We start from the raw sequence: 26,066 nt of genomic DNA on the forward strand, positions 1-26,066 counted from the left end.
TACTGTGAGGTCCCACCACTGACCCAGCGCTTGGTGATTTCAGCAGAACCTCACTGTTAGGGCAGGCTCCTTCGCTTAGACGCTGCCCCATGGCAGGTCTAAGGCTTAGCACTGAGGTCTGGTCTATCGGTATAATTATGTCCCTCAGGGTGAAAAATCCACCTCCTTGAGCGACATGGTTACACCAACCTAACTCCCCAGTGCAGACGGCACTATATTGGCAGGAGAGCTTCTGGGACGTCCCAGAATAATCTGGTAATTACCTTGGTAAACCCAGGATTTAGAGGCACTCCCCCCCCCCCTCAGCTGAAGTAAAAACTCTTCACAGCTGAATGTACGTGGTTGTCTCTTTACATGTGGAAAATCACCCCCACCACTAGGCCCCGTGGCCTCCTTTTCAACTAGAGCTTATTTATTATGAGGGCCCTTCCCCTAAACCACTTTTATTGGATTATAAACATTGTGGTGATTTATTCCGACTGACGGGCTGGACAAAGGAAAGTGGGAGAGTGAACTTCCTGGCTCGGGAAAAGGTAGAACAGCATACGCTTCCGGCCGGCGAATGGAGCAGCTGCCTCAGCTTTCTGGGATGAGGAGTTGCTCAAGTCTGCGTGTTTAAGTCACGTATCAGATGAACTCCAGTTTCACTCATTGCCATTTATTCTGCTTGACTTTTACGACCGGCGCTTCCTTTCCTTTATCTGATTTGCACTGCAGACACTCAGCACTGGTCCAGCGGTTTAATGGATTCTAAGGGGTAGTGTTAATGTACTGAAAAATAGAGTGGAGGTGCGGGAGGACAACCACAGGACTGATAAACGCAGCACAGAACCTCAACTCCTGCTAGGTCAGCGGTTCTAATCCAGCCCAGGCGGTTAGAATGGGGCACCAGGCTGGCAAGGCTGCGTCTAAGCCCTGATTCAGCACATGCTTAACTTAGACTGTTTGCTCTCTGGGGCAGAGACTGTCTCTGTGTTTGTTCAGCATCTAGCGCCACAGAATCCTGGTTCATAACTAGGGCTCCGAGATGCTATCAGGGTTACAAATAACAGGTGATAATTGAAGTTAATTCTTAAAGTTGAGCTTGTGTTTAAGCGCTTTTCTGAATAGGGGCCCTAGGTTCTTAGTAGAAAAATGTCTAAATCACAAAACCATCACAACTAGCAATGTCAGAAGACACACTAAGTAGCAAATGAGTTTTCCCAGTGAGTATCGATGGAAAATACAACCCAGGGCATAAATGCATGACATTAGACAGAGTTTTGATTAAATATCTACAGGCATTTCTAGGCCCTCTCTGGAAATGTACATAGGAAAGGCAATATCCACATGCTAATCAAGAGCAGGTAAGGAGCCCAGCCCTTGGTACATATGCTCTGATTAGGTGTTTTATATACATAATGGATGAACCAATTTGTCAAGATGGGCTGGATTTGCAGAGCTCACTGAGATCTAAGCGACAAGCCCTGTTTGAAGGAAATGGATTCATTAATTTTGAGTTTCTGCGCATTTTGAAAACATGTAAAACATGAGGTGGAGGATCTGCTGTTCCTTTGCTCTATGGACTTGTAGAACATTGGGGAGATAAAGTCCAGCAGACACAAGCGCTTTCAGAGGCTTCGGACAGTGTTTTGCAATGCAAGGAGGTGGTGGTGGATCCCTACTGCTGCTGGACCTAGACTGGGAGCCCAGAACTCCTCAGTTCAGTTCCTCGCTTGGTCACTGACTGTTCATCTGTGGGTCAGATTCCGCTGTCAGTTATATCTAGGTGCAAGTTCAGGGTAACTCCCTCAGCTTCAATAGAAGCCATTTGCTGCTTAGCACCTCTGAGGTTGGCATTTCTAAGCAGCCTATGGGTGCCCTGCTGCCATGGAATGTCAGTGGGATACAGGCACCTCACTCCCTCTGGAAGTCCCTAGCCAAGCCCCATCTATTCAATGGATTCTCCGTTCCCTGCCTATCCCCTAAACCAGGATGCTCCCCGGGTAAGTCTCAACCACTCTGGGTCTCATTGTTCCTTTACAAATGGGGATAATCCCGCCGTCCCTTCCAGGGGCTCCCACCCTCTTCCCATCTTGTTCATCTCACAGCTGGTAATCCACGGACTGCCCCCCTCACTGCTGTGCACAGAGCAGGGAGAAGGGCGGGGGATTCTCAGGGTACATAAGCTGAGAAGAGAAGGAAGGGCTGGGGAGGGAGCTGCAAATTGAACTTACTTTTTAACCCTTTGGTGCTGGCACACATAGAACTCCTGTGTCAGTGCTGACTCACTGGGTCTTTAGCATGATGCCTCTGGAAACACCAATACATTAAGGCTGCGGCTGCGAGTCTGTCACGGAGCTCGTGGAAGTCACAGGTTCTGTGATTTTCCGTCACCTCCGTGAAATTCCGCAGCTGCTGGTGTGGCTGACCCAGGGACCACCCCAACAGCGGCTGGTGTCACAGGCCCCGGGGCCCCCCAGAGCAGCGAGACCCTGGGGGCTGCTAAGATTTAGTCAGGGGTGTTTATAGTAAAAGTCCTGGACAGGTCATGGGCAATAAACAAAAATTCACAAAAATAAACAAAACTAAAAATACCTGTGACTAAATCTTAGCCTTAAATGAAAGCCAATGCAAGTGGAAGTACAAATACAATGTGATGGCAGCGTATTGACTGTCCCAGGCTAACGAGGCGAGGGAGACGAAGCGCGGTAAGGGTAACAGCAATGGGGCGCACGCACCTCTCGCGAGCGCCTCCTGGCGGCTGTTGTCCTCCTCCTGTGGGTCTTCAGTGACTCAGCCCTTTGGCTACATCACACAGTTTATATGCATGGAGGAACCCCGCTGGGGTAACACAGGCCAGCGAATGGTTGGCCCTCTCAGGGGGGGGGTCTTTGGCCCTGTCTCTATTCTAGCCCCTTTCTCGGGCTTTTAGTGCTGAGTCTTAGCCCCTCCTTGGAGCTTACGCCCTTCCCTGGTGGCTGCCCACTACTCGGGGTCCCAGCCCCTTGCTGCTCCTTTCCCTGGGCCACTTCTCTCTTAGTCCCACCACCTTCTTGGGTTCTCCCTCTGTTCCCTGTCTGAGCAGGGTCTCTCTCCAACTTCCCTGCTCATCGGGCCCGCGAGTGCCTTTTAACTGAGCCTGCTGGGCTCTGATTGGCTGCTTCCCTGCAGCCTTTCTAGGCAGGCCTGGAGGACCCACCTTTACTGGGACAGGGTGTGGTAGGACCACAAGGCCTCCAGCAGGGGGGCTCAAATGGCCCAGTACTCCTGTCACAGCACAGAGAGGTTAAGTATCTCTCTAAAGTCTGAGAATCTCATCACCACAGTATCCGAGCACCTCGGAGTCTTTAATGTACCTTCCTTCCTCACACCTCTGTGAGGTGGGGCAGTGCTATTATCCCCATTGCACATACAGGGAACTGAGGCCCAGGGAGGCTAGGTGACTTGCCCAAGGTCACACAGGAAGTCTCTGGTGGAGCAGGGACTTGAACCAGGGTCTCCCACACCCTAGGCTAGTGCCCTACCCACTGGACCATCCTTCCTCTACAGTGTGTCTTTCTTTCCCAAAGCCATTCAGTGGACAAGCCGGGAAACAGACCACAGCATCCCCGACTCCCAGCCCAGTGCCCAACCAGGCCGCCCTGCCACTCCCTCTTAATAACCAGGCCCCCTAGTTAAGAGCTGAAACCTGACCCAGCAGCCTAACTTTAACCACCCAGTTTTTAAAACCTTCCCTTCCCAGCTGTATGAAAGCTGATGAGCTGCTGGGGATGCAGAAGGAAACTGCTCACAAATGGGTTCATTAGACACAGACACGTTTCTTTTGCATGGTTGTCCCTGTAAACAAGATTTTGCTTCCCAGCTGGGTTTCACTTAAGAAAGGATTTTAAATACACCAGTAAATAATTTAAATGGCTCCTCTATAAACACAGGAAAGGAAAACAGAAAGCTCCATGCACTATTTAGCTTGCCATTGTTCAGCTGTTTACTATTTAATGAACCTACTGAATGTTAACAGCAACCGCTCACGTTCAAACCTTACCACTTCACCTGTCTTCATGCAAAGGCCACAAAATTAAACCTTTTCAGGCAGCTCACGGAGAGCAACTGCCTTGGTAACAGCATTTGTAACCACTCAGCCTAAGCGAATGACACAAGGCTAATCAACGTGCAAGCTTCAGGACATACGCGGATCTTTGCGGGGGTCAGGAAGGAATTGTTGTCACCTACGTAGTTTGTTAGAACTGGCCAGGTGCATTGCTGGTTTCTGCCTTCCTTGGAAGCCTGAATTTGTGGCCACTCAAAAGCCCGGGGGCTCGTCTGGCATGGCAGAAGGCAACATACCAAACAATGGTCTGATCACTCGGGGTCTAGAGGCCCAAACCAAGATCAGAGCCCCATTGTGCTGGGTGCTGTACATACACATAGAGCTTCAATTCTAAGCAGACTAGACAGACAAGGGCAGGAGGGAAACAGACACACAGAGGGGCAAGTGAGTGGCCCTGGGTCTCCGAGGTCAGTGGCACAGCCGGGAACTGCCTCCAAACTCCCAGTCCAGTGTCCTACCCACCAGATCACATCATGAGACCTGCTTGTGGCAATCAGCCTGCCTGGCGTACTCACATGGACAAAGAGCCTCTGAAACTGACTGGCAGCCCTCGGATGATCAGGGTCCACCCCCATTGCTGCCTCTCCCCTCCCCTGCTAGCTGCCCATCCACCACTTGATTTCCCTCTGGGAAACTAGCTCCTGAGGGAGGTAATCCTAACGCCACTAGCAAGGTGCAAAATACAGCCAAAAATCCCAGTGCCCCATCCTCCCGCTGTGCAGATCCCTGCAGCTCAAAGCTGTTCTCTGCTGTATGCAGCGAGGTGATTAAAAGCAATAATTACAGCAGAAAAAAATACAGCCCAAGATAATTACACTCCAGGTCCAGTCTTGTGCATTTCTTACAAAAGCGCCATGTGACTTACTGCAGCATGGCAAGGAGAAGCAATTTCCTCCTGAGCATTCCTGATGGTCCCTGCACCTAAACATCGCTCCAGGATGCCCACGGACAGCCCAGAGAAGCCTGAACTTGTCACAAGCCTGAACACGTGATGGAGGGATTTGTGGGTCTGCAAATGAGGACATGTGGGCACCTGCCCTGCTCAACGAGGGCGTAAGCGTGTCGGTTCGTGTGTTGCTGATGCCAGTGTTGTGCATGTGGGCACCTGCATCCTTGTGCATTCCTAGCAGCATGTGTCCTCCCCTTCCCCTCCACAGTGTTCTGTTGCCTGCCCCAGTCCTAGCTTAATCAGCTGCTCGGAGATTCAACCTTGAAGTTGAAATTCCATTCCATGCAGAGCCGGCATCATTAGAGGAGGCTGTCAGGCTGATGGGGATGTCAGGGTTCTGAGCACAGCACATGGTGCCACAGACCGTATGCTTGGCAGCATCTCAGCAGGCATCAGAGGAGCATTAGCCTGGATTTGCAGCCTTAGCTCTGAATCTCCCTGTTCTCGTGGGCTTGGCTTAGGGTGTTAATGTTGATTAAACCACAAAAAAGCCACGATTAAGTATCATTTTCTTCTCCTGGAGCAGGGCAAGAAAAGCAGTGGGCACCTCACTGTAGAACGTGGAGCTGTGGGCACTCCCTCAAGAGAGTCCCCTATTGGCTGCGATGATCAGGGATGGGCCTGAGCCAGATCTGTAACTGCGAACACCTGCGAAGTCTGGGAGTGTTTAGCTAGGGGACAAGGGGTGGTTTGGTCCGTTACATAGTGACAGGAGAGCCAGCTGTGGAATTCAGATTGAGTCTACGATCCACATCCTGCCCCTTCGCCCGCCAGGATCAGAATCGGGGGCATTCAGAGCTGGGTCATGCTCTGGTTATTTTGAGCCCCCTCCCATATTCCGAACCCCTCGGTCCCACCCCCACCACATAAAGTTCATTCTGCACATGTGTGGGAAAAATTAGAGGGAACACTGGCCACAACCCCAGGCTCCTGGTGTCCCTAAGCCTCTGGCTGCCATAAACTGGGAATGGACAACCGGGGATTGATCACTTGATAATTGCCCTGTTCTGTTCATTTCCCCTGAAGCACCTGGCATTGGCCACTGTTGGAAGACTGGATACTGGGTAGATGGACCATTGGTGTGACCCAGTATGGCCGTTCTTATGTTATGTTCTTAACCCTGATTCTGAACGAGCAATCACAGTTACTGGCCAGCATACATGCAGCCCTATAGTTCTGAGCAGACCTACAAACAACAGCAGTACGTGTGCTGCTAACCGTTCACAAGTAACCCTACAAGAACAAAACCACGTGCACATAGTGTAGTGCTGACTCCTCAGTAAACAGCAAGAGGCCAACAGGTGGTAAATATGGCTGCTAAATCAAGCACAGAGTTATTTCACAGGACAATATATCGAAGTTCTTACAAGCTGGCCAGCAGGAGACCCATGAAGTCTGACTCATCACTGGCTGGTGGACACTTGATCAGAATTGAGAGAAATAGCCTCAAATTTTTAATCCTGAACTGCAGATTATCCTCTTTTGAGGGCTGAAAAATAACTGCAGAAAGGATGAGCCCAAACACAGTTTACTGTTCCGAGTGGCTATTTGCTTTTGGAAACAAGCTATTACGTTTCAGGAAGAACCTCGATTTGCAGAGCTGGTCACGCCCAAAGCATTTATTTCAATCTCACAGCCAGGCAATTCTCAAACTAAAACATGAAAACTATAATCCCGCATAACTGAAATGCACCAGTTCTCATTTTACCAGCTACACGGAAAGCAGTTACCCCTCCTGTTTTGAGGGATTAATATGTTTTTAACACCCCAGAATTACCTTCATTTAGCCCTGGCTGGGACTTTGACAATCAATTGTTTCCCCAGCACTGGATTAACCCATTCAGACGATTTCAGAAGAAACAACTGCAATTCTTATCTCCTCTGGATTAACTACCGTGAAATCTCCCTTGTTATCTGAAAATAATCAAACTCCCTGCCAGGGCCGTCTGTAAGAATCTGCACTGACCTTAACAGTGGCTTCTGTGCCTCTGAGAACCTGGTGTGAAGCAGGGCTCCTCTCCAGAAACATTAGCTGGGAGGCTTTTAGTTCTTTCACTGCCTCTGCTGCTGTCTGTCGCAAAGGCTGGGGTTCCGTGTGGTCTCAGAGGAGTGAGGGGTTGCTGATTTTCACGTTGCACAGCTCTCTTGCTTTGCCAAGTCAGTGGCAATTAAGGGCCAAATAGCTTGTAGAACTTGAGAGCTGTGTGCAGGATTTACTAAAGAAGAGATCAGGGTGGTACCATTTCTGATGGCAGCCGCTAGAGCTGCTAGTTGCTAAATGCAACCGCCTCGCTCTCCAAACGAACACCAACAGCGCACAGTCCCTCTCAAAGGCAGCACTGACTTGGCTTTCAGCCTCGCCTGCTCTGTCCCAGTGTCTCCTTCGCCGGCTCCATGCGGGCTCTACGCTGAAGCCTGCGGGTATGTCTACATTGCACAGTTAACCCAGGCTCTCCCCCAGGTTTTCGCCTACCCCTGTCCCCCAGCCACAAAGAAAAACCCTCTCACCTGAGTTTGGGGCTTTCAACAACCTGGGCAAACTGTGGGGGTGGGACAGAGCCTGGGTCCCGCTTTCACTCAGGCCGCAGGCTAAACGGCTGCAGGGCAGATAGGCCTCCAAAGCCCAGGAGGACAGACAAGTTCACCCACAGTCCACGGGGAAAGAATCAGCGGCGTAGCTGAGTGCAGCCCAAGGCACATGGCCCCAGAAGGCCTTGTGCCACGCGGGAGCGCAGCACCAGTGAGGACACAGTAACTCAGGTAGGGTTGCAGTGTAGCTGTTCACACCACGGCTGCTCAGGAGTAAGCTCCGCCTCCTTCAGCTAAACCTGAGGCCTAGCCAGCCCAGCCTGTCGGCAGATTAATGAGCTCAGCTGGGTTGGCCAGCCTGCCTAATTAGCTGAGGCAGCCACAGACCTGCTTTAATTGATGCCCAGCAGCAGGTTGCTGGCTGCTCAACACTCATGCCCACAGCTGTGATTGCTCCTGTGTCTGCCTTGTTCCCAACCGTATTCCTGTCCTCCTCCAGTCCACTCCAGCCCTGCTTGCGCCTGACTTATAGCTTCATTCCTGGTTCCTGACTGTGGCTCTGACCCTTCACTCCAGTTCCTGGCTCCTGGCCCCTGCTCCAACCACTAGGCCTGACAGGCTAGGCTGACCCAGCTGCCCAGACTCAGGTGCCAAGCATCTGAGTATAGTGAGGACAGACTCTAGAACAAGTCACACGGGAGTGGGAAGGAAATGCACATATAGTCAAATGTAGAATATTTTTGACTTGATATAGACATTTAGACGTCAATACAAATCCTTCCACTAACCATAGTGCACACAAACCCCTTTAGAAGGGGCAACAAGATGAACTAGCACTGTGTCCATGCCCTTCAACTGTTGACGTAATTGACTTCTGGAAGGCTTTTGACTTGGTATCACACGACATTTTGATTAAAAAACTACAATGATGTAAAATTAACATGGCACACATTAAATGGATTAAAAACTGGCTAACTGATAGATCTCAAAATATGATCATAGATGGGGAATAGTCATCAAGCAGGTCTATTTTCCTTGGGGTCCCACAAGATATGGTTCTTGGCCCTGCACTATTTAACATTTTTATCAATGACCTGGAAAAAAACCAAAGTCATCACTGATAAAGTTTGCAGATGACAAAAATTGGGAGACTGGTAAATAATGAAGAGGACAGATTACTAATTCAGAGTAGTCTGGGTTGCTTGGTAAACTGGGCACAAGCAAACAATATATGTTTTATTGCAGATGAATGTACACACATACATCTAGGAACAAAGAACGTAGCCATGCTTATAGGATAGGCGTGGGGGACTCTATCCTGGGAAGCAGTGACTCTGGAAAAGATTAGGGGATTATGGTTAAGGCTATGGTTTTGTCACAGAAGTCGTGGAAGTCACGGAATCCGTGACTTTCAGTAACTTCAGCCTTGGCTGCTGGGAGCTGCAGGGTCCCGCCACCTCCTGCAGTGGCAGAGAGCTGAGAGGTGGCAGGGGGATTCCAGCAGTGCCCTGATGCTGGGGTGGGGGCAGGGGACCCTACAGCTCCCCTCCACTGCTGGGGGGACCCCTGGAGCTCTAAGCCCCCAATGCTAGTGGGGGCCCCAGAGCTCCCAGCCACCCCACAGCTGCCCAGTCCCTTCCCATTTTATCATGGATATTTTTAGTAAAAGTCACAGAGAGATCACGGGCAATAAAGAAAAATTCACAGAAGCCTGTAACCTGTCCCTGACTTTTAGTAAAAATATCCATGACAAAATTGTAGCCTTAATCATGGTGGATAATCAGCTGAACATGAGCTTCCAGAAAAATGCTGTGGCCAATGCGATCCTGGGAGGAATAAACAGTGGAATCTTGAGTAGCAGTAAAGAGATTGTTTTACCACTGTATTTGGTGCTTGAGCACCCGCTGCTGGAATAACGCATCCAGTTCTGGTGCCTACAATTCAAGGAGAATGTTGATAAACTGGAGAGGGTTCAGAGAAGAGCCATATGACTGATGAAAGGGTTAGAGAACAGGCCTTATATTGATAGACTCAAAGACCTCAACCAATTTAGCTTCACAAAGAGAAAGTTAAGGGGTGACTGGATCACAGTCTGTAAGTACCTACAGGAGGAACACAAATTTAATACATGACTCTTCAGTCTATCAGGGAAAGGTCTAACATTACATGAGCCCATGGCTGGAAACTGAAGCTAGACAAATTTGGACTGGAAATAAAGCCTACATTTTTGATGGTGAGGGTAATTAACCATTGGAACAATTTTTTTTTTTTTAATAATTGGAGATATACCAATCTCCTAGAACTGGAAGGGACGTTGAAAGGTCATCAAGTCCAGCCCCCTGCCTTCACTAGCAGGACCAATTTTTGCCCCAGATCCCTAAGTGGCCTCCTCAAGGATTGAACTCACAACCCTGGGTTTAGCAGGCCAATGCTCAAACCACTGAGCTATCCCTCCCCCTGGGTCGTGGTGGATTCTCCATCACTGATCATATTTAAATCAAGATTGGATGTTGTTGTAAGAGAGAAGTTCTAGGAATTGTTTTGGTGGAAGTTCTCTGGACCATGTGATAAAGGAGGTCAGACTAGAGCATCACAATGGCCTCTTCCGGCCTGGGAATCTATGAACTGTTGCAAACTAAGAATGGAGTTGACTAGCACGGTGGTGGGGCTGGTGGTCTCAAAACAGCACTGGGGATCGCAATCTCCTGCCCTTCCAACACTGCTCAATGGAAGCGGGGTTCCAGTAAGATCATCCACAATGTTTGCTTCCTTTGCTCCTGCTCTCGGGAGGCAGAGCGTCTCTGAGGGAAATCTTAGGATCAGGCTGACTTCCTCCACTACAGATTTGATCTCTCCTTCTTCAGTTCTGCCCACTCCCCTGTGTAGTAAGAGGAGGCCCTGAGATATAAACCTTGGTATCAGAGGCCTGGTATGAGGCCTAAGACCTGAACTAAAGTAATGGTCAGGACTTTGCTAACTAACGCAAAGTTAAGCTGCGAGCCAGAGGCAGGCCCTGCTCACAGAAGCTGGCAAGGAAAGGGCTGATGCTGCAAAAAGAGACATACTTAAAAGGTACTGGACACCAGATATCAGAACATTTGCATACTTGTACACTCCACACAGGTAACAAGGAACAAGCTGACCCATCCCAATGACAGGGCCAAAAGGATAATATGATGGATAGAGTTGTTTTGTTCCAACCAACATGTACAAGGTGAGAGGAGTCACCTTACTGCGTAGAGGGGTTGCACCTTGCTACGTAGAGGGGTTGCACCTCAATACGTCAGGAGTGATGTGTAACTTGTTTGTACCTGTGTATAAGAATACATCCCTGGGGCGGTGTCTTTGTCCAGCCTAGGAAGGTCCCGCCGCTGACTGAGCTGAGTCCATTGCCAGGGAGCACATAAGTACTGGCTAGCTGCACCTTTGCAGCACCTTGGACTTCGTTTGCCAGGGAGCTGGAGACTGTGTTTCTCTTCGACAATAAACCTGGCCGACGTGCCTTCGTACCTTACTAGAGTCTGTGGTCATTGGGCGTTCTCTCGGGATCTGCTGTGTCAGCGATCGGCGCAGAGCTGGGGCAGCACACAGAGGGAACACACGCACGCAGCCGATTGATATCAACATTGAACAGAGCAGAGCACCACACTGGTAGCATCTGACAACACCTTGCTGAGCACCTCTCCCTCACCAACTTAACTGAATCTCCTGCCCACAGTCCCAGCTGCCTTTTCTCCACCTTTGACTCAAGTTTACCAATTTGTTCCCAAACCTCCTCCAATGACACCTCAATCTGGGACAGTTCCTCAGATGTATCACCTACAAAGAATTGCTCAGGTTTGGGAATCTCCCTCACATCCTCAGCCATGAATATTGATGCAACCCTCCCCTCACTCCTCTCTTCACAGGATCTCAACATTTCTACGAAGAGAAAATTGACAATAGGACAGAACCTTTCTCTACCCCCACCACTCCCTTCCTCCTCCTTTGACACAGAAGTGTCCTGTTTCCTAGCCTCTGTTAACCCCACCACCTGTCCCAGTGACTGCGTCCCAGCTCCTGATCTCCCTCATGCCCACTTTCGTCCCTTCCCTTACTCGGTGTTTGTACAGTGCCTAGCACAACGGGAGCCTGGTCCAGGACTCCGGCTCCTGGACACTGTAGTAATACAAATATTAAAGGCCCAGTATGGGAGAAGTGCGCATCTCTGGACTAGCACAGTTATTCTCCTGGAATGCCGTGATGGGCCCCATTGATTTGGGGGGAGGGGGTTTCTTCAGGGATGAATTTGACTCACTTTGCAGGATTCAGTTGAACACAACAGGTAGGTGTACCAGCTGTGCCATGGGATTTACAACATCTGCAGTGTGTGTCCCTTCTGCAGCTAGAGCTGGAGATTCAGTCATCTTTCAGTGAACAAGGGAAAAGAGAGCAGCCGTTGCAACAGATTAAACTAATTACCATGAAAACAGAACAATCCTTCATACTGATCATTCTTGTAACAACATTTTAAAAAAATGTGCAGTTTTTCTGTGGCACTCCAGGCTGGAATGTAAATAATTTCACATGGGGATAGGGTGTCTCTCCCTGGCTCTTGTCTAACCAGCTCTATTTATGGATTTACCCTTGCAACATCCCTGGGAGATGTTAGCCCCACTTTACAGACAGGGAAATGAGGCGCAGAGAGAGAGAGAGAGAGAGGGAGAGAGGAAGTTACTTACCCAACATTGTACTGCAGGTCAACGGCAGAGCTGGAAGTTAAACTCAGGTCTCCTGAGTCTCAGTCCAGTGCTTTAACCACAAGGCTCTGATCAGTCACATCAATTTGTTTACCTTACAGCTTGGATGGGTGTCCTGGCTCTGAGACGGCACCGCCCCATTTATTTTGCATTGCCAGTCAGAGCCCTGCAGTGGGACTGGGACCCATGGGGCCTGCAGGACCCGCTGCCATAGTAGCAGGAGGGCCCTATTGCCAGTTACAATTTAAAAAGGATCTATATATTTAACATAAAACTGAATTATTCCTTAGCCAGCTACATTGCTCTTTGAGTCTCACCTGGAGCTTTGAAATCTCCAGTTAATCTCCGTATCCCTCTTGCTGTGAATTCTGAAGACACAGCACAAGAACAGCGTGCTCTAATGTAAAGGGTTGTTCATTGGGCTTAAATACTGTCTCATACTAACGGGACTGGAGCAGGTTTCTGGTTCAGATCTGGGACTCTTCATTCATGCCAGAAGATTACCATCATCCAGTGGCTTTTCAGTGCTCCTGTGTGCAAAACGTAATGGTGACCCAAGTTTAACTACCAGCATCCATGGCATGACCGGGCCTACCTGGCACACTTACTGGCAACCTCAGGACAGAGACCAAGGATTGACTGGGGCATGCAGAAGGAACTGCCTTAGAGACGGTCTCTCTTCAGATCAGGTGTGGGAAGCCTGCTCTACCCACTGCCTTCTGCGGTATCTGCTCTGGGGATTAACAAGCTTCTCCAACCTCCAGTGCTGTTGAGACTTCTTCCAAACCTCGTCTGAGGGAGAGATGTACCCCAGTACTGCTGAGCTCCCATCCCCCAGGCGAGCTCCAACTGCTGTTTCCTATTCCAGCCAAACCAGTTCTCGTCTCATCTAGGATGCCCACATTCTTTGTTTTCTTGAGGTACAACAAAAGGAAACCTTGTTTATGTGCTTTCGCCTTATAGCACCTCTTGTTCTTTACTGCACCACCAAATACCGGATCTGCCCTCAGGAGGAAATGCCGGTTTAGCTATTCACACAGTAACATTTAGCATGAGGGGTGAAATGATCAACGCATCCAAAGCCTTTTGTTAGGCTTGTCCAGTGCTTGGCCGCTCTGCAGAGGCTGTCAAGCGAGGGGGCCAAGTGACGTGATGGTTTCTGGGGCTTGGACACTCGTTGGGTAAGAAACTGGATAGAAAGCACCAGCCCCGTTCTCTCTCCTGTGCACCCTTCATCTCTTAGCTGTGAAATCTGTTAGACGGTGGAATAGTTTTCTGAACAAAGGGGCGGAAGCCCTATTGCTTGACATATTTAAGACTCGCCTGAGTAGTGGGAAATACAGTGTAGGGAACAATCCTGAAATGGGAAGGGAAAAATGGGTCTGTGGATGAATTTTACACAGGCTGCCAATGCAGTCAGACTGGAAAGACTTCCCTTCACTAATGACTCGGGCCACATTTGAACTCATAACCTAGAAGGAAAAGGTTCCATAGTCCATTAGCAAACCCTGGGGCAATCCAGTCCCAGTGGTGTAAGGCTTTTCTGATAGATTATTTTTATGATGGATTTACCCTGTATATACAGTGCCAAGGGTGTACATGACCCTTCAGAGACAATTCATGGACACAGTGCCTGCCCCGAAGAGCATGCACTCTGAAGCCCCGATCCCACAGTCAGACCTCTGAGCCTGCAGGGAGTCCACATTGACCTATCCAAACAGCTAGCAAGGGGACGACTTCCTGACCTGTCACTTGTAGGAGGTTATTTAAGAGATGTCGAACAGCTGGAGCTCAGTTGAAGAACCCCTGTAAACCAGAGACATCACTGGGGAAAGCTCAGTCCAGTTTCACTTCAGTAAGGTTTCTGGGTCCATTAAAAAACCTCTTCTTGAAAGAAATACGCTCGGAGGAAGGAGTAGGGAATGGGATAAGAATCTAAATCAATCACGGATCAGCTCACTTCTCTCTTGTTCAGGCCATGATCTCATTAGATCTCATACACAAAGCAGGGTCAAACTGTAGCACTTAGATGAAAAACCTCCCAGGAAAATCCAGGGTTCTGTATACAAGAAGTCGTCCTAAGAAATACTCTTTTCTCTGAGACTGAGCCGCGCTGATTTTAGGCTCCAGAGTGGCCTTAGGGGGCGCTGTGCTGATAGACGTTGCAACACTCATAAGAGACAAAACCAAGGCCCATACTGCTACCGATCATTAAGATCCCAGAGCATTTTTGTCAGCGTTATCCCTCTGGGATTTTGGCCAATTTTCAATGACAGTAGGGGTCCCCCAAAGTCCCTGCAGCTTCAACTGCAGACAGCATTCTTCACTTTCTGTACTAACTGCTGCTGTAGTGCAGCTGTTGTGTGCTGTCAAACACCCAGGAGATGTTCCACCCCAGGAGATGCATGTCAGTGGTGGGCTGCTGTACTCACGCAGAGTGACCACTGCCATTTCATTTCCCGGAAGTACTGTGAAAAGAGAGATGTGGCTGTTCACTGCAGATGCCAGCTGTCTATTCCAATCCAGCTCTGGTAATTGAAGACGGCAGGTTTTACTTACCTTACCCGCTTCAGAGCTGGAATCTCTGCAGCGCTTTTATCTTCTGGTAAAAATGACCTTCACTTCTGCAATGCAGAGGCTCACTCACTCCCGTGAACCTTCAATCAGATTTGTAATACTCGATCCGCCTGGGTAATGCTGAGTGTGAAGCTACTTGCAATACTAAGCACGTCAACATTTTTCTAGCTGAATTTGCTTTAGTGGCTCGTTTGTGGCCCTGAATTCAGGTTGGTGGTTTTTTTTTAAAACTCCAATCAATCTTTCTGCAACCTCCTCGCTCATCCCAGACTAAGGACAAAACACCTTCCCTGCCCCTCCCAGCTGAGTGGAGGGGAGCTGGCACACAGGGGGGTAGCTGGGGGGACATGGAAGAGCAGAAACACAGCTAGCCGGGGGCAGAGAAGTGGGGGAAGAGCATGCTCCCTCTGTCCCTGCAGTAGTCTTTCTGCAGGAAGCCAGAGCTGCAGATGTGGAGGGGGTGAAGTCCTGGGGCTGACATTCTGCACAGCATCCTTCTCTCCCAAGCTTGCTGGCAACTCAGTTAAGACTGAATAAGTCATCATCGTCTTACACAGAGTCCCCTTGGTGCTGAGTAAGGGCCTCCATGTGGATAGCCTTGGCTTCCAGCCCACTCACCGAGATCTGCAGGCCAGCCCACCCCCTGCTGCTGATGTGGGGAACACCCCCACTCATAGGGTGGAATCCTAGCCTTCCTGAAGCCAATGGGAGTTTTTGCCACTGACTTCAATGGGGCCAGATTTCACCCTTTGTCTTTACTAAATTCCATATTCTGCCTACCTACATTTCCCCAGCAGCATATTCCACCATTGTTCCTTATTTAACCCAGTTTCTTCTCTTTCCACTCACCTCACTGCTTGCTCTAAATCATAGAATCATAGAATATCAGGGTTGGAAGGGACCTCAGGAGGTCATCTAGTCCAACCCCCTGCTCAAAGCAGGACCAATTCTCAACTAAATCATCCCAGCCAGGGCTTTGTCAATCCTGACCTTAAAAACCTCTAAGGAAGGAGATTCCATCACCTCCCTAGGTAACCCATTCCAATGCTTCACCACCCTCCTAGTGAAAAAGTTTTTCCTAATATCCAACCTAATCCTTCCCCACTGTAACTTGAGACCATTGCTCCTTGTTCTGTCATCTACTACCACTGAGAACAGTCTAGATCCATCCTCTTTGGAACCCCCTTTCAGGTAGTTGAAAGCAGCTATCAAATCCCCCCTCATTCTTCTCTTCTGCAGACTAAACAATCCCAGTTCCCTCAGCCTCTCCTCATAAGTCATGTGCTCCAGCCCCCTAATCATTTTTGTTGTCCTCTGATGGACTCTTTCCAATTTTTCCAATGACTGCGGTGCCCTGAAACAGCAGCTGCTTCCCATCTTCATTTCAGAGAGCTTGCAATTCACTCTGTAAAGCACTTTGGGACCAAGAGATCTGTCTGAATGTAAATTATTGTTACCAATTAAATGCATTATCAAAAAAATTCAGTGTGCAAACAATCCTATTCACAAAGTGAAAGCTCTTGAGAAATATGCCTGTCTTGGGGAAAATGAGAGGAAATGAGGACTAAAGAAGGGAGATTTTATTTAGAAGTTACTGTTCATGAAGTCAATTAAAAATAATTGTTTTTTGTATTATGCTCATTCCTATGGTTCCCGGTCATGGATCAGGGACCCATTGTGCCAGGCACTGCACAAACACAGAACACCAAGAACTTGCACTCTGAGTAGTAAGCTGAGATGTAAGGTGGCTGCATACAGATGGTGGAGTGCAAGGTAGAAATGATGCCCTAGTCAGCACGACAGGCACTGGTCACAGCACACCGGCTGCCGAACTCCTGTTAAGTGTTTTTGTATGCATCATGACAGAGGAGAGCTTTGAGGAGGGACTTGAAGGACAATGATGTGGCTTTGCAGGTGTTCGGGGGGAAGCTCCTTCCAGACACGAAGAGGCAGCACAAGACAAAGCATCAAGATGCTGGTTCAAAAAGGAACAAAAGGGGCGATTGAGGCAGGCATCATTGGTGGAGTGGAATCAGGAACTGACAACTTAATAGCACCCAAGAGATGACAGGCCGTGCAAAGGGGTCTTAAAAGCAAAGGTGAGTAGTTTGTGTTTGATATAGTGGGAAAGGGGGAGCCAATGGAGAGATGGAAAGGGAGGGTGACGTGACCAATGAAATGATTTTTGCAGCAGTTCTGAATGGGTGTTAAGTGGGGCACGATGGGCCTTGTCAAGGCCTGAGGAAGGGGAGGCTGCCGTAGCTGAAAGGCCTGGATACAAGTGTTAGCTGTGTGGACAGAGAAGAAAGGCCAGATCTTCACTATTTAAACATTTATATTGCAGCAGTGCCTGGAGACCACCCAGGTCAGAGCTCCATGGCGCTAGGTGCTGTGCAATCCCAGCAAATGACAGTCCGACCGTCGCTGTCAAAGAGCTTTAAAAAGTCAAGAATCAAATCAGAACGTGGTTTTCTTTGTATAATTTAGTGCCCAATGCAACAAGGGTGCCATCTTTGAGAACAGTTGTACTTAGCAAAGCAAGACACTTGGGATGGCTTCTTAGTGCCATCAGAAATCATCACCAAGACTATCGACATCCTGGCTAGCCAGGATGGGCAGGGATGCAAGCCCATGCTCTGTGTCCCTAGCCCCTCTGTTTGACAGAAGCTGGGAGTGCTCGACAGGGGATGGACAAGTGATGGATTACTCGATGATTGCCTGTTCTGTTCATTCCCTCTGAATCACCTGGCATTGGCCACTGTCGGAAGACTGGATACTGGGCTAGATAGACCCTTGGTCTGACCCAGTATGGCTGTTCTTATGGCATAGAGAAATCCAAAAGATGAGGACAGGGCTGTGATCGAGAGGAATTCATACTGTTCACACAAATATATATACACCATGTAATTCTATTACAGGACAAATGTATTTAACAATAGTTGTAACACTTTCTCTCCCGATAAAGGACACCCAGCAATCATTTTAACAGAATTTTTTTTTTACTGACTCACCACTCTTGGTACATTAATACTCTTTCAGAAGCTTGAAAGCAAACAACATTTCTTAGCAGTTTTGTTCTTCGACACCTGGCAAATTCCTGATTTCTCCCACTATGTGTCTTATGGAACGAGCACCAACTGAACAAAGAATTGTTCACCTGCTTATTTATCTAAAGGATCAGTGATGTCAGCAGAGTTCTGGGAACAACGGCCTAGTCCTGGCAAAGTGCTGATGGGAACGGTGCCAGAATGTGTTAGTTGACAGGTGAACTGAAAGACACATTACTTCCTAAGATCCAGGTACAATATTTCACCTGCAACAGTTGATGTTATCACTAATGCCCAGGGCTGGAAGGAGCAGCATTCTTTATGCTGCTTTAGGAACCAGCAATGCTATCAGCTGGGGCAGGGGTAAATAACCCAGGGATCAGGGCTTAGCAAGTAAGAATGGGAAGGGAAGGGCTGATTTTTAATTGTTACACATGTGCCTAAATCCATCCCTATTTAGCAAAGCACTTAAGCACATTCTTAAGTCCCTATGGAGTCATTTAACTTTAAGCTTGTGTGTTCTGCTGAACAGAGATGGATTTAAGCACACATGCAAGTGCTTTGCTGAACCAGGACTTAAATGTCTTGCTAGGAGAGTGACAGATTAAAAATAAACCAAGAAACAAAATAATCCCTTGCATCAGAAGATGTTTCCCAACCTACCATCAGTGAAATTTTGCTCTCAGTTACTGGTGTAAATCTGGAGTAAATCTTCTGGATGAGTTTGCCATTTTTGCAAGAGTCCTGTGTACCAAGAAACACACATGGGTTTAATTTCACTTTTTTATTATTCAACATTTTATACATAATAAATACAAACTTTTTACAGCCAATATAAAGAAAGCATTTGCACCTATGCTTTCAGTGTATTGACACTGTACATGGTGATGCGTCGAATACATGCCCTGTATGAAGAAGTCAGAGTTAAAAAGGAGGCATATTTTTACAACTTTTCTTATTTTTTTTAAATAAAAGTAGCAGCTCTTACAGAAAATATTTTAAAATACAACTAAAGATATTTAATATAACACTTTCTGAATTTTGAAAGTCCGGATATGAAGGACACAGAAAAACTGGCCAAGAAAACTGAACATTAACATTATGGCAATACTTGCTTTTCTTCAGCATCTTGAAGCTTTTAAAAATTTTGCCAACAATTAAATCTTTTACAAAACTTTTTTTTTTAAACTTAAGAATAAGTTTGATAAACACATAAAAAGACCTCAAACAGATCAACAGGACGAGAGATGCAAAAGAACGAAAAACATGGAAAAGAATCTTCAATGGACAGTCATAGATTTCATGACTGACCGATGACATTTTTCTTCAAACAGCTCCACTCTAAGTTAATATCCCACTGGGAGAAGAGATTGGCAAATACTAATGTTTCAGACACCCAGCTTGGGTTGTGATTTACATGTGCAAAGTTTATGATAAAATGTTGTAAAATGATTTAATAAATGCAGCCTCAAAAACAAAAAAAAGCCCTCGTAAATTAACTAAATGTAGACACTTAATTTACTGGCTTAGGAAAAATATGAACACACAAAAGTGCATTCAGTATAACCACTATAGTAGCTCTTAAATGTTTTGTAGGTGGTTTTTCCATGAAGCTTTGACCCTCTGGGTATTGCTATTTTCAGAACAGTTTAATGATCATATTTAGAGAAACAACCATTTTCTCCTGGGATGAAGGATTCCCCTCCTCTCTTTACCCATTTTTATTCATGTTACAACACAAAATACCCCCACTTTCCTAAAATATCAACAGTTCCTTTCTATAGAGAAATCTGGTGCAAAATTACCCTTGAAGTCCTTGTACTCCCAATATCTTGCATAAAAGTAATTTGAGTTCTTAGTCTCCTCTACTCCTTTCACGCCCAAAGATGGTTTCTGAAGGACTGGAGTAGGCCATGGATTTCCTGGTTCTCTGGTCTTGGCTAGCGAATGGGCTTTGCATGGAGAAATAGAATGGGACTATCCAAAGCAGACGCTAAATAATGCATGTAAGGATTCTGAATGACACTCTAGCCAGATGTTTTGATGGCAAAGATATACTGATAATGCTGATAATAAAGTACACGGCAATAACGGATAAAAGTGACCCACCTACTAAAAAAAAAAAATCTGCTAAGAAAAAAATGAAGCTCAATTTCCAGATCTAGACAAAATGTCACTTTTCTACTGGTTGGTTTATGCTATAGAACAAGATGTTGCTACTAATTCAGCACCTCCTTATTAGATACTCTATTACTAAATGAACTGCATAAAGATTAATACAAAGACTATTTTGTTCTGGTTTTTAATTATCGAAGAGGTGTGCATTACTGCAATTAACGCCATATGATCTGCAGCACTTTTCCCGATCTGTAAGATTATTTTCCGTTTTTTTCCCTTCTTTGAGGGGATGAAAGAGGAGCCAGCCTCTTCTTAAACCTATTCTTTTGTTCCCTTTTTTATTCCATAAAATCTGATTACTATTTAATCAGACAGATAATGCTAGTTGAATTGAAAATCTTTAACACATTCCTACAGCAACAGTAATATACTGTACTAATGCACATGGTATAAGTATGCTATGACTAAGTTGCATGAATGAGGCTCTCTCCTAGACCTCCATATAAAAACTGACCATCTTTAGCCAAAAGAGAAACCCGCTCCAACGCATTCCTCTGCTCACTGTTTGGCCCATCTTGGTTTGTGCTAAGGGAGGAAGGATGATGTATATAAAAACAAAAAAAGGCACAAAATATTCATGACTGAGGGAAGGAATCCACCATGTCACTGTCACCTAATCCTCCCCACTTCGTGCTCTATGAAAAGTCTTCATCATGCAAAGGTGCCTAAAAACAAGGTTGACCAAACACCACATTTGGCCTTGATTGTAGCACTACTACTTCACTAGTCCAATCATTATACCAGAGTAATTTCCACATCCTCTATCTTCTCCGTCGTCCTGCGATGGTGTGTAGGGGGAGGAGGAGCGGCTCGTACCTGAAATGAGCAACACACACCCGTAACTACCAGAAGACTTATGAAGTTTTGTAAGGTGGGTGAGGTAATATCTTTTATTGAATCAACTTCTGGGACCAACACGGCTACAACACTATATACGTGAAGTTTCATGGCTTATATAGACTAAAAACAGAAGCATTGGGTCAGACTCTTAAGCTGGTGTAAACAGGTGTGCCTCTATTCAAGTCAACGAGGCTACACCTATTTACACCAGCTGAGGATTTGGCCCATGCAATGAGGCCATCACTGATATCTGTTCTAGAATTGTTCCAGCTGTCACTGTTTTGATGCATAAACTTTTATTATTCAAGAATGATTAACAGCCCCAATACCATAAACATGCAATGGGGGAATATTCACTCTGTACTGCAATGTGGTTCAGAGTCAATAAATAAATCCAGTTTGTATAACAAACTTGTAATTCTATTGCAGGGATCAGGTGACACCACAGATCACAAGAACGGAGCTTGCGTGGATCGTGATGATACCAGAATTTCTCGCTGCAATAAGCAGCTTACTTATATCTAGTCAGTTACTATTACAATATAGATTTTTTTGTTGTTTAATGAACTTTTGCTTTAACAGTAATTTTTTTTAAAAGAAAAAATTGCATCTTTTCATTGATTTCATATTGTGTGTGAGCTTTTAGACCCAACAGACAGCCTATAAAACCATCCAGTTCTTTTAACTCCAACGACATAGAACTGGGTCTGATGTCCTTTTGATTCTCTCCCACATTAAAAAACTTACTACAGCTCTTCTGAGAGCATGATGGTAAACGTTAATGCATTTTGTGAAGGAGTCTTATCTCATGCTCTCAGAATGGCTTTGATAGCATTATCACCATGTAAAACAAGAACTGCAGAGAACACAAAATGGCTTCACAATGCTGGAGAGAAGTGGAAGATTATGATTGGCTGTCGGTAATCAGGGGCGGCTCTATGTATTTTGCCGCCCCAAGCATGGCAGTCAGGTGGCTTTCGGCAGCATGCCTGCGGGAGATCCACTGGTAACGTGGATTCTGCGGCATGCCTGCAGGAGGTCTGCCAATCCCATGCTTTCGGTGTACCCTCTGCCAAACTGCTGCCGAAGCCGCGGGACTGGTGGACCTCCAACAGGCATGCCGCTGAAGGCAGCCTGACTGCCGCCCTCATGGTGACCGGCAGGCCGCCCCAGGCACGCGCTTGCCGTGCTGGTGCCTGGAGCTGCCCCTGTCGGTAATACACCTCGCTTCAAATTTTGATTAAAACAAGTGTATTTCAATTTTAATGCTGCTTCAAAACATTTGTTTACTGAGGCATTACGCTACAACGCTGTCTCAGGCAGACTGCCAGCAGCAAAAATGCCGTGGAACAGAACTACAGCCCACTAGTGTGATGTGGAAAATCTACAACATGGAATACGAAAGACCCAGTAATTCTATTAGTAGGAGTGAGCTGACGTGAAGAAGCTGATCAGAGAAGATCTGTTTCTTAAATACTAAAGTGCTTAATGAGACAGTGCTCTTTTGCTCCTGTGTGTCCAGTGGATAATGGCAAACCACTAAACTGTGCAACACATTTGGCTTATGCATATAACCCACTCACTTGGAGTTGTGGGTGCTCGTTATCTTTGACAATATGAATTTAGGTACCCAATTTAGAAAATTTTGGCATAAAACCATACTTAGGAAGCCATAATTCCATATGCTAAAAAGTTAAATTGTACAGAAGGGTGGAAATCCTAAAGACACTATTGTCTGCAACCTCACTGGTTATCAAAAATGCTAGGAAAATATGACTGTCTAAACTTAATTGTGGCTTGATTTATAACTTTTAAACCCCCAAATCTCTTGATTTCAAAGTAATCTCAACAGATGGATTTTGAATTTTTCAGCTAATAAATTCCCTCCTTCCTCATTTGGCAAAATCTCTTTGTAGGTAGCCCAGACTTCTCAAAATGTATTAGATCTTAGTATTAGGAGCTCCTCATCAGAGGAGCCATGGGGGGGTTACAAATGAGCTTTAACCCTGATGTAAAGGCGCCAACAGGACCACATGCTGAGACAGACTGCTGGCAAACAGATTTCTCTGCCAAACACATTTTGTGGTTGGCAACACAAAATCTCTGAAAAACGTGTATGAAGTACAGGATCCAGCTGCTCCAGCACCTATTTTTTTTCAGTTTTTGAATTCTATTATTTATGCATATTACATTCATATACACAGACAGGATTATTACTCACAAAGAGAGTACTAGCTATGTAAAAATGGAAACAATCCTCCAAAGCTTGAAGTAGCAGTGCAAGATTAAAACTAGCACCTATTCTTTTTTATTATTGCAGATCTGACCACCTCCTCTGATTTTGGTTTCCATGATTCAAAATTCAGGTGTTTAGGAAGGTAAATATCAACACCTAGATTAGATAGAAAGTGAATTATTAATAAGATCCAAGGTCATCGTTAAACACATAAATGACCCATTGTGTAACTAGGTGCAGCTCTGTTTTATTGTGCTATTTACTTATCTAACTGGCTGTCATACACGTCATGTCGCTTCTTGACACATCTGTGTTCCACTCCACAACATGTGAACAAGCCTTCCTTAGCATATTTTTTTCTGGGGATAATGTTTGCATATTTATTAACCTGACAGATAGGATTTATAATAGGATGTGAAGAATATGGTGGCCCAGATTCTCAGCTAGGGTATCAACATAGTTCCACTGGCTTCAATGGACCTATGCTGATTTGTATCAGCCGGGGATCTGGCCCAGTTTATATAATATTACCACATCACTAAACCCAGCAACACTTGAAGCTTACAGGTCGCAGTTTGCCGTATGAGGTTTCAGGAGCAAGTCGTGGAGGCTGTGAGAATCCAGAAGAATCTGAGCCGAAACTATTTTCTGAAAGAGTGAACAATAAAAACCAAAGCATTGTGTGTGTGATTGAACCAGCTGAATATTGTGAAAAGAACATGTTTCTACTGCAATCTGAAATGTTAATTAAAACAAACATTTGGATATAATGTTTCTTGTACTAGCAAAAAATCTCTTACCATTAGTTGATGGTGACCTGGGGAAGTACTGGGAGCCTCTCTTATCAGGACTATGGTAGGGACTAATTGGTGGCTGGTCATACAGCGGCAAGAGTGGAAGGGAATTGTGAGGCGGCTTTGGGGATATCTGTGTTACAGAGGAAAAGAGATGCTGCAGAGATTCATTCTTCAGCAAGTTCAATGAATACGCAGGTATATACTCACTAACTGATACACTGGTATCCCAATTGCTTTAATCTAGTGAGAAGTTGTATCTGTCAGATAAAAGTGCTTATCAGCTGTATTTGGGGAGAAGAGAGAGGATATAATATAGCGATTAAAAAAAAATCACAAGTGGCTATTCCGAGCAGATTTTTCCTCATTTCCCCAGCAGTTGTAATCTAGACAGGTTTTGTTTGAAGGTTGTTTTAAAAACATATCAGCCTGCTGAGCGCATCTCGCCAAATACACCTTCACAAAATAATGTTCATGATCATGAGTTTTATCATTGCTTGACAGCACGTAAGTCATTTAAATGCAGAGAGGAATAAAAAGTAGGAATAATGAAACTCACGCATTTTACTGCAAAAAGGCATCGGTAAGGAGAAGTTAGTTTTCTATAGCACTTCTATAGCATTGTAGGTGCATGCGATGCTTTACAACAGGTAGTTATGCTACACCCTACCATACACTGCTTATAATTTAAAAGAACAGTGGGCACATTGCAGTGAACAGACTGGCATGTGCCCATTATTGCTGATAAGCTTCTAGCAACAGGTGAGGAGGAGGAGGAGAAGAGGGGATGGGAGCTTTTAATATTGGGAGACTGTTCCAAGCATAAGGGGTGGTACAGAAGAAAGCATGATTTCATTATCTGTTTGTCTAGAAAGTATTACTCATAGACTTTAAGGTCAGAAGGGACCATTATGATCATCTAGTCTGACCTCCTGTACAACGTAGGCCACAGAATCTCACCCATCTACTTCTATAACAAACCCCTAACCTATGTCTGAGTTACTGAAGTCCTCAAATTGTGGTTTGAAGACCTCAAGCTGCAGAGAATCCTCCAGCAAGTGACCAGTGCCCCATGCTGCAGAGGAAGGCGAAAAACCTCCAGGGCCTCTGCCAATCTACCCTGGAGGAAAATTCCTTCCCGACCCCAAATATGACGATCAGTTAAACCCTGAGCATGTGGGTAAGACTCACCAGCCAGCACCCAGGAAAGAATTCTCTGTAGTAACTCAGATCCCATCCCATCTAACATCCCATCACAGACCACTGGGCATACTTACCTGCTGATAATCAAAGATCAATTGCCAAATGAATTGCCAAAATTAGGCTATCCCATCATACCATCCCCTCCATAAACTTATCTGGCATTAAGACTAAGCTTGATATGTCTTTTGCCCCCACTACTCCCCTTGGAAGGCTGTTCCAGAACTTCACTCCTCTGATGGTTAGAAACCGTTGTCTTTTTAATCATTATCACAAGATAGAAAAAAATTGCTTGTATAAAAACTGCAACTCCTACCAAATTGCAACACAGCCTGTATTCTGACATTTTTATATCTGATTCTGCCAAACTCTTGCATGGCTCAGTCAGGAGAAATGTGTTGTACAATATTGTGGTTGTACAAACAGTAACTCCTCACTTAAAGTTGTCCCGGTTAATGTTGTTTCATTGTTATGTTGATCAATAAGGGAACATGCTTGTTTAAAGTTGTGCAGTGCTCCCTTATAATGTTGTTTGGCAGCCACCTGCTTTGTCCACTGCTTGCAGGAAGAGCAGCCCGTTGGAGCTAGCTGGTGGGGGCTTGGAACCAGGGTGGACCGGCAGCCCCCCATCAGCTCCCCACTCCACTAAGTTCCCTGTGTGGCAGCCACCCAGCAGGCTTTCAATGCGGCAGTTCAGCTGTCCCTCCTCCCACTCCCATGTGCTTCTCCTGCCCTCTGCCTTGGAGCTGCTCCCGGGAGCCTCCTGCTTGCTGGGGGAGCGAGAGGGGAGGGGGGGAAAGGGAGGCTAATATCAGGGTGTCCCCCCTCCTCCTGCTTACCCTATCTTTATAGGGTGTGTGTGTGTGTGTGTGTGTGTGTGTGTGTGT

The 26,066-nt window shown here is 46.3% G+C and overlaps 1 protein-coding gene across 2 annotated transcripts in view; it reads right to left on the reverse strand.

Moving 5' to 3' along the window:
- Window positions 1-18,711: 18,711 nt before the first annotated feature.
- FCHSD2 (FCH and double SH3 domains 2) overlaps window positions 18,712-26,066 on the reverse strand; it is a 232,537-nt gene continuing 225,182 nt past the window's right edge. For both annotated transcript variants that reach the window (XM_045021822.1, XM_045021812.1), the window contains 3 exons: window positions 23,986-24,112; window positions 23,751-23,833; window positions 18,712-20,925 (listed from right to left, as the gene is read on the reverse strand). In XM_045021822.1, the coding sequence (XP_044877757.1) occupies window positions 20,845-20,925; window positions 23,751-23,833; window positions 23,986-24,112 (291 nt within the window). In that variant the 3' untranslated portion in view covers window positions 18,712-20,844. The remainder of the gene's footprint in view (window positions 20,926-23,750; window positions 23,834-23,985; window positions 24,113-26,066) is intronic.

This window comes from Mauremys mutica, chromosome 1 (assembly GCF_020497125.1).
Source record: "Mauremys mutica isolate MM-2020 ecotype Southern chromosome 1, ASM2049712v1, whole genome shotgun sequence".
In the NCBI taxonomy this organism is placed as follows: domain Eukaryota; kingdom Metazoa; phylum Chordata; order Testudines; family Geoemydidae; genus Mauremys; species Mauremys mutica.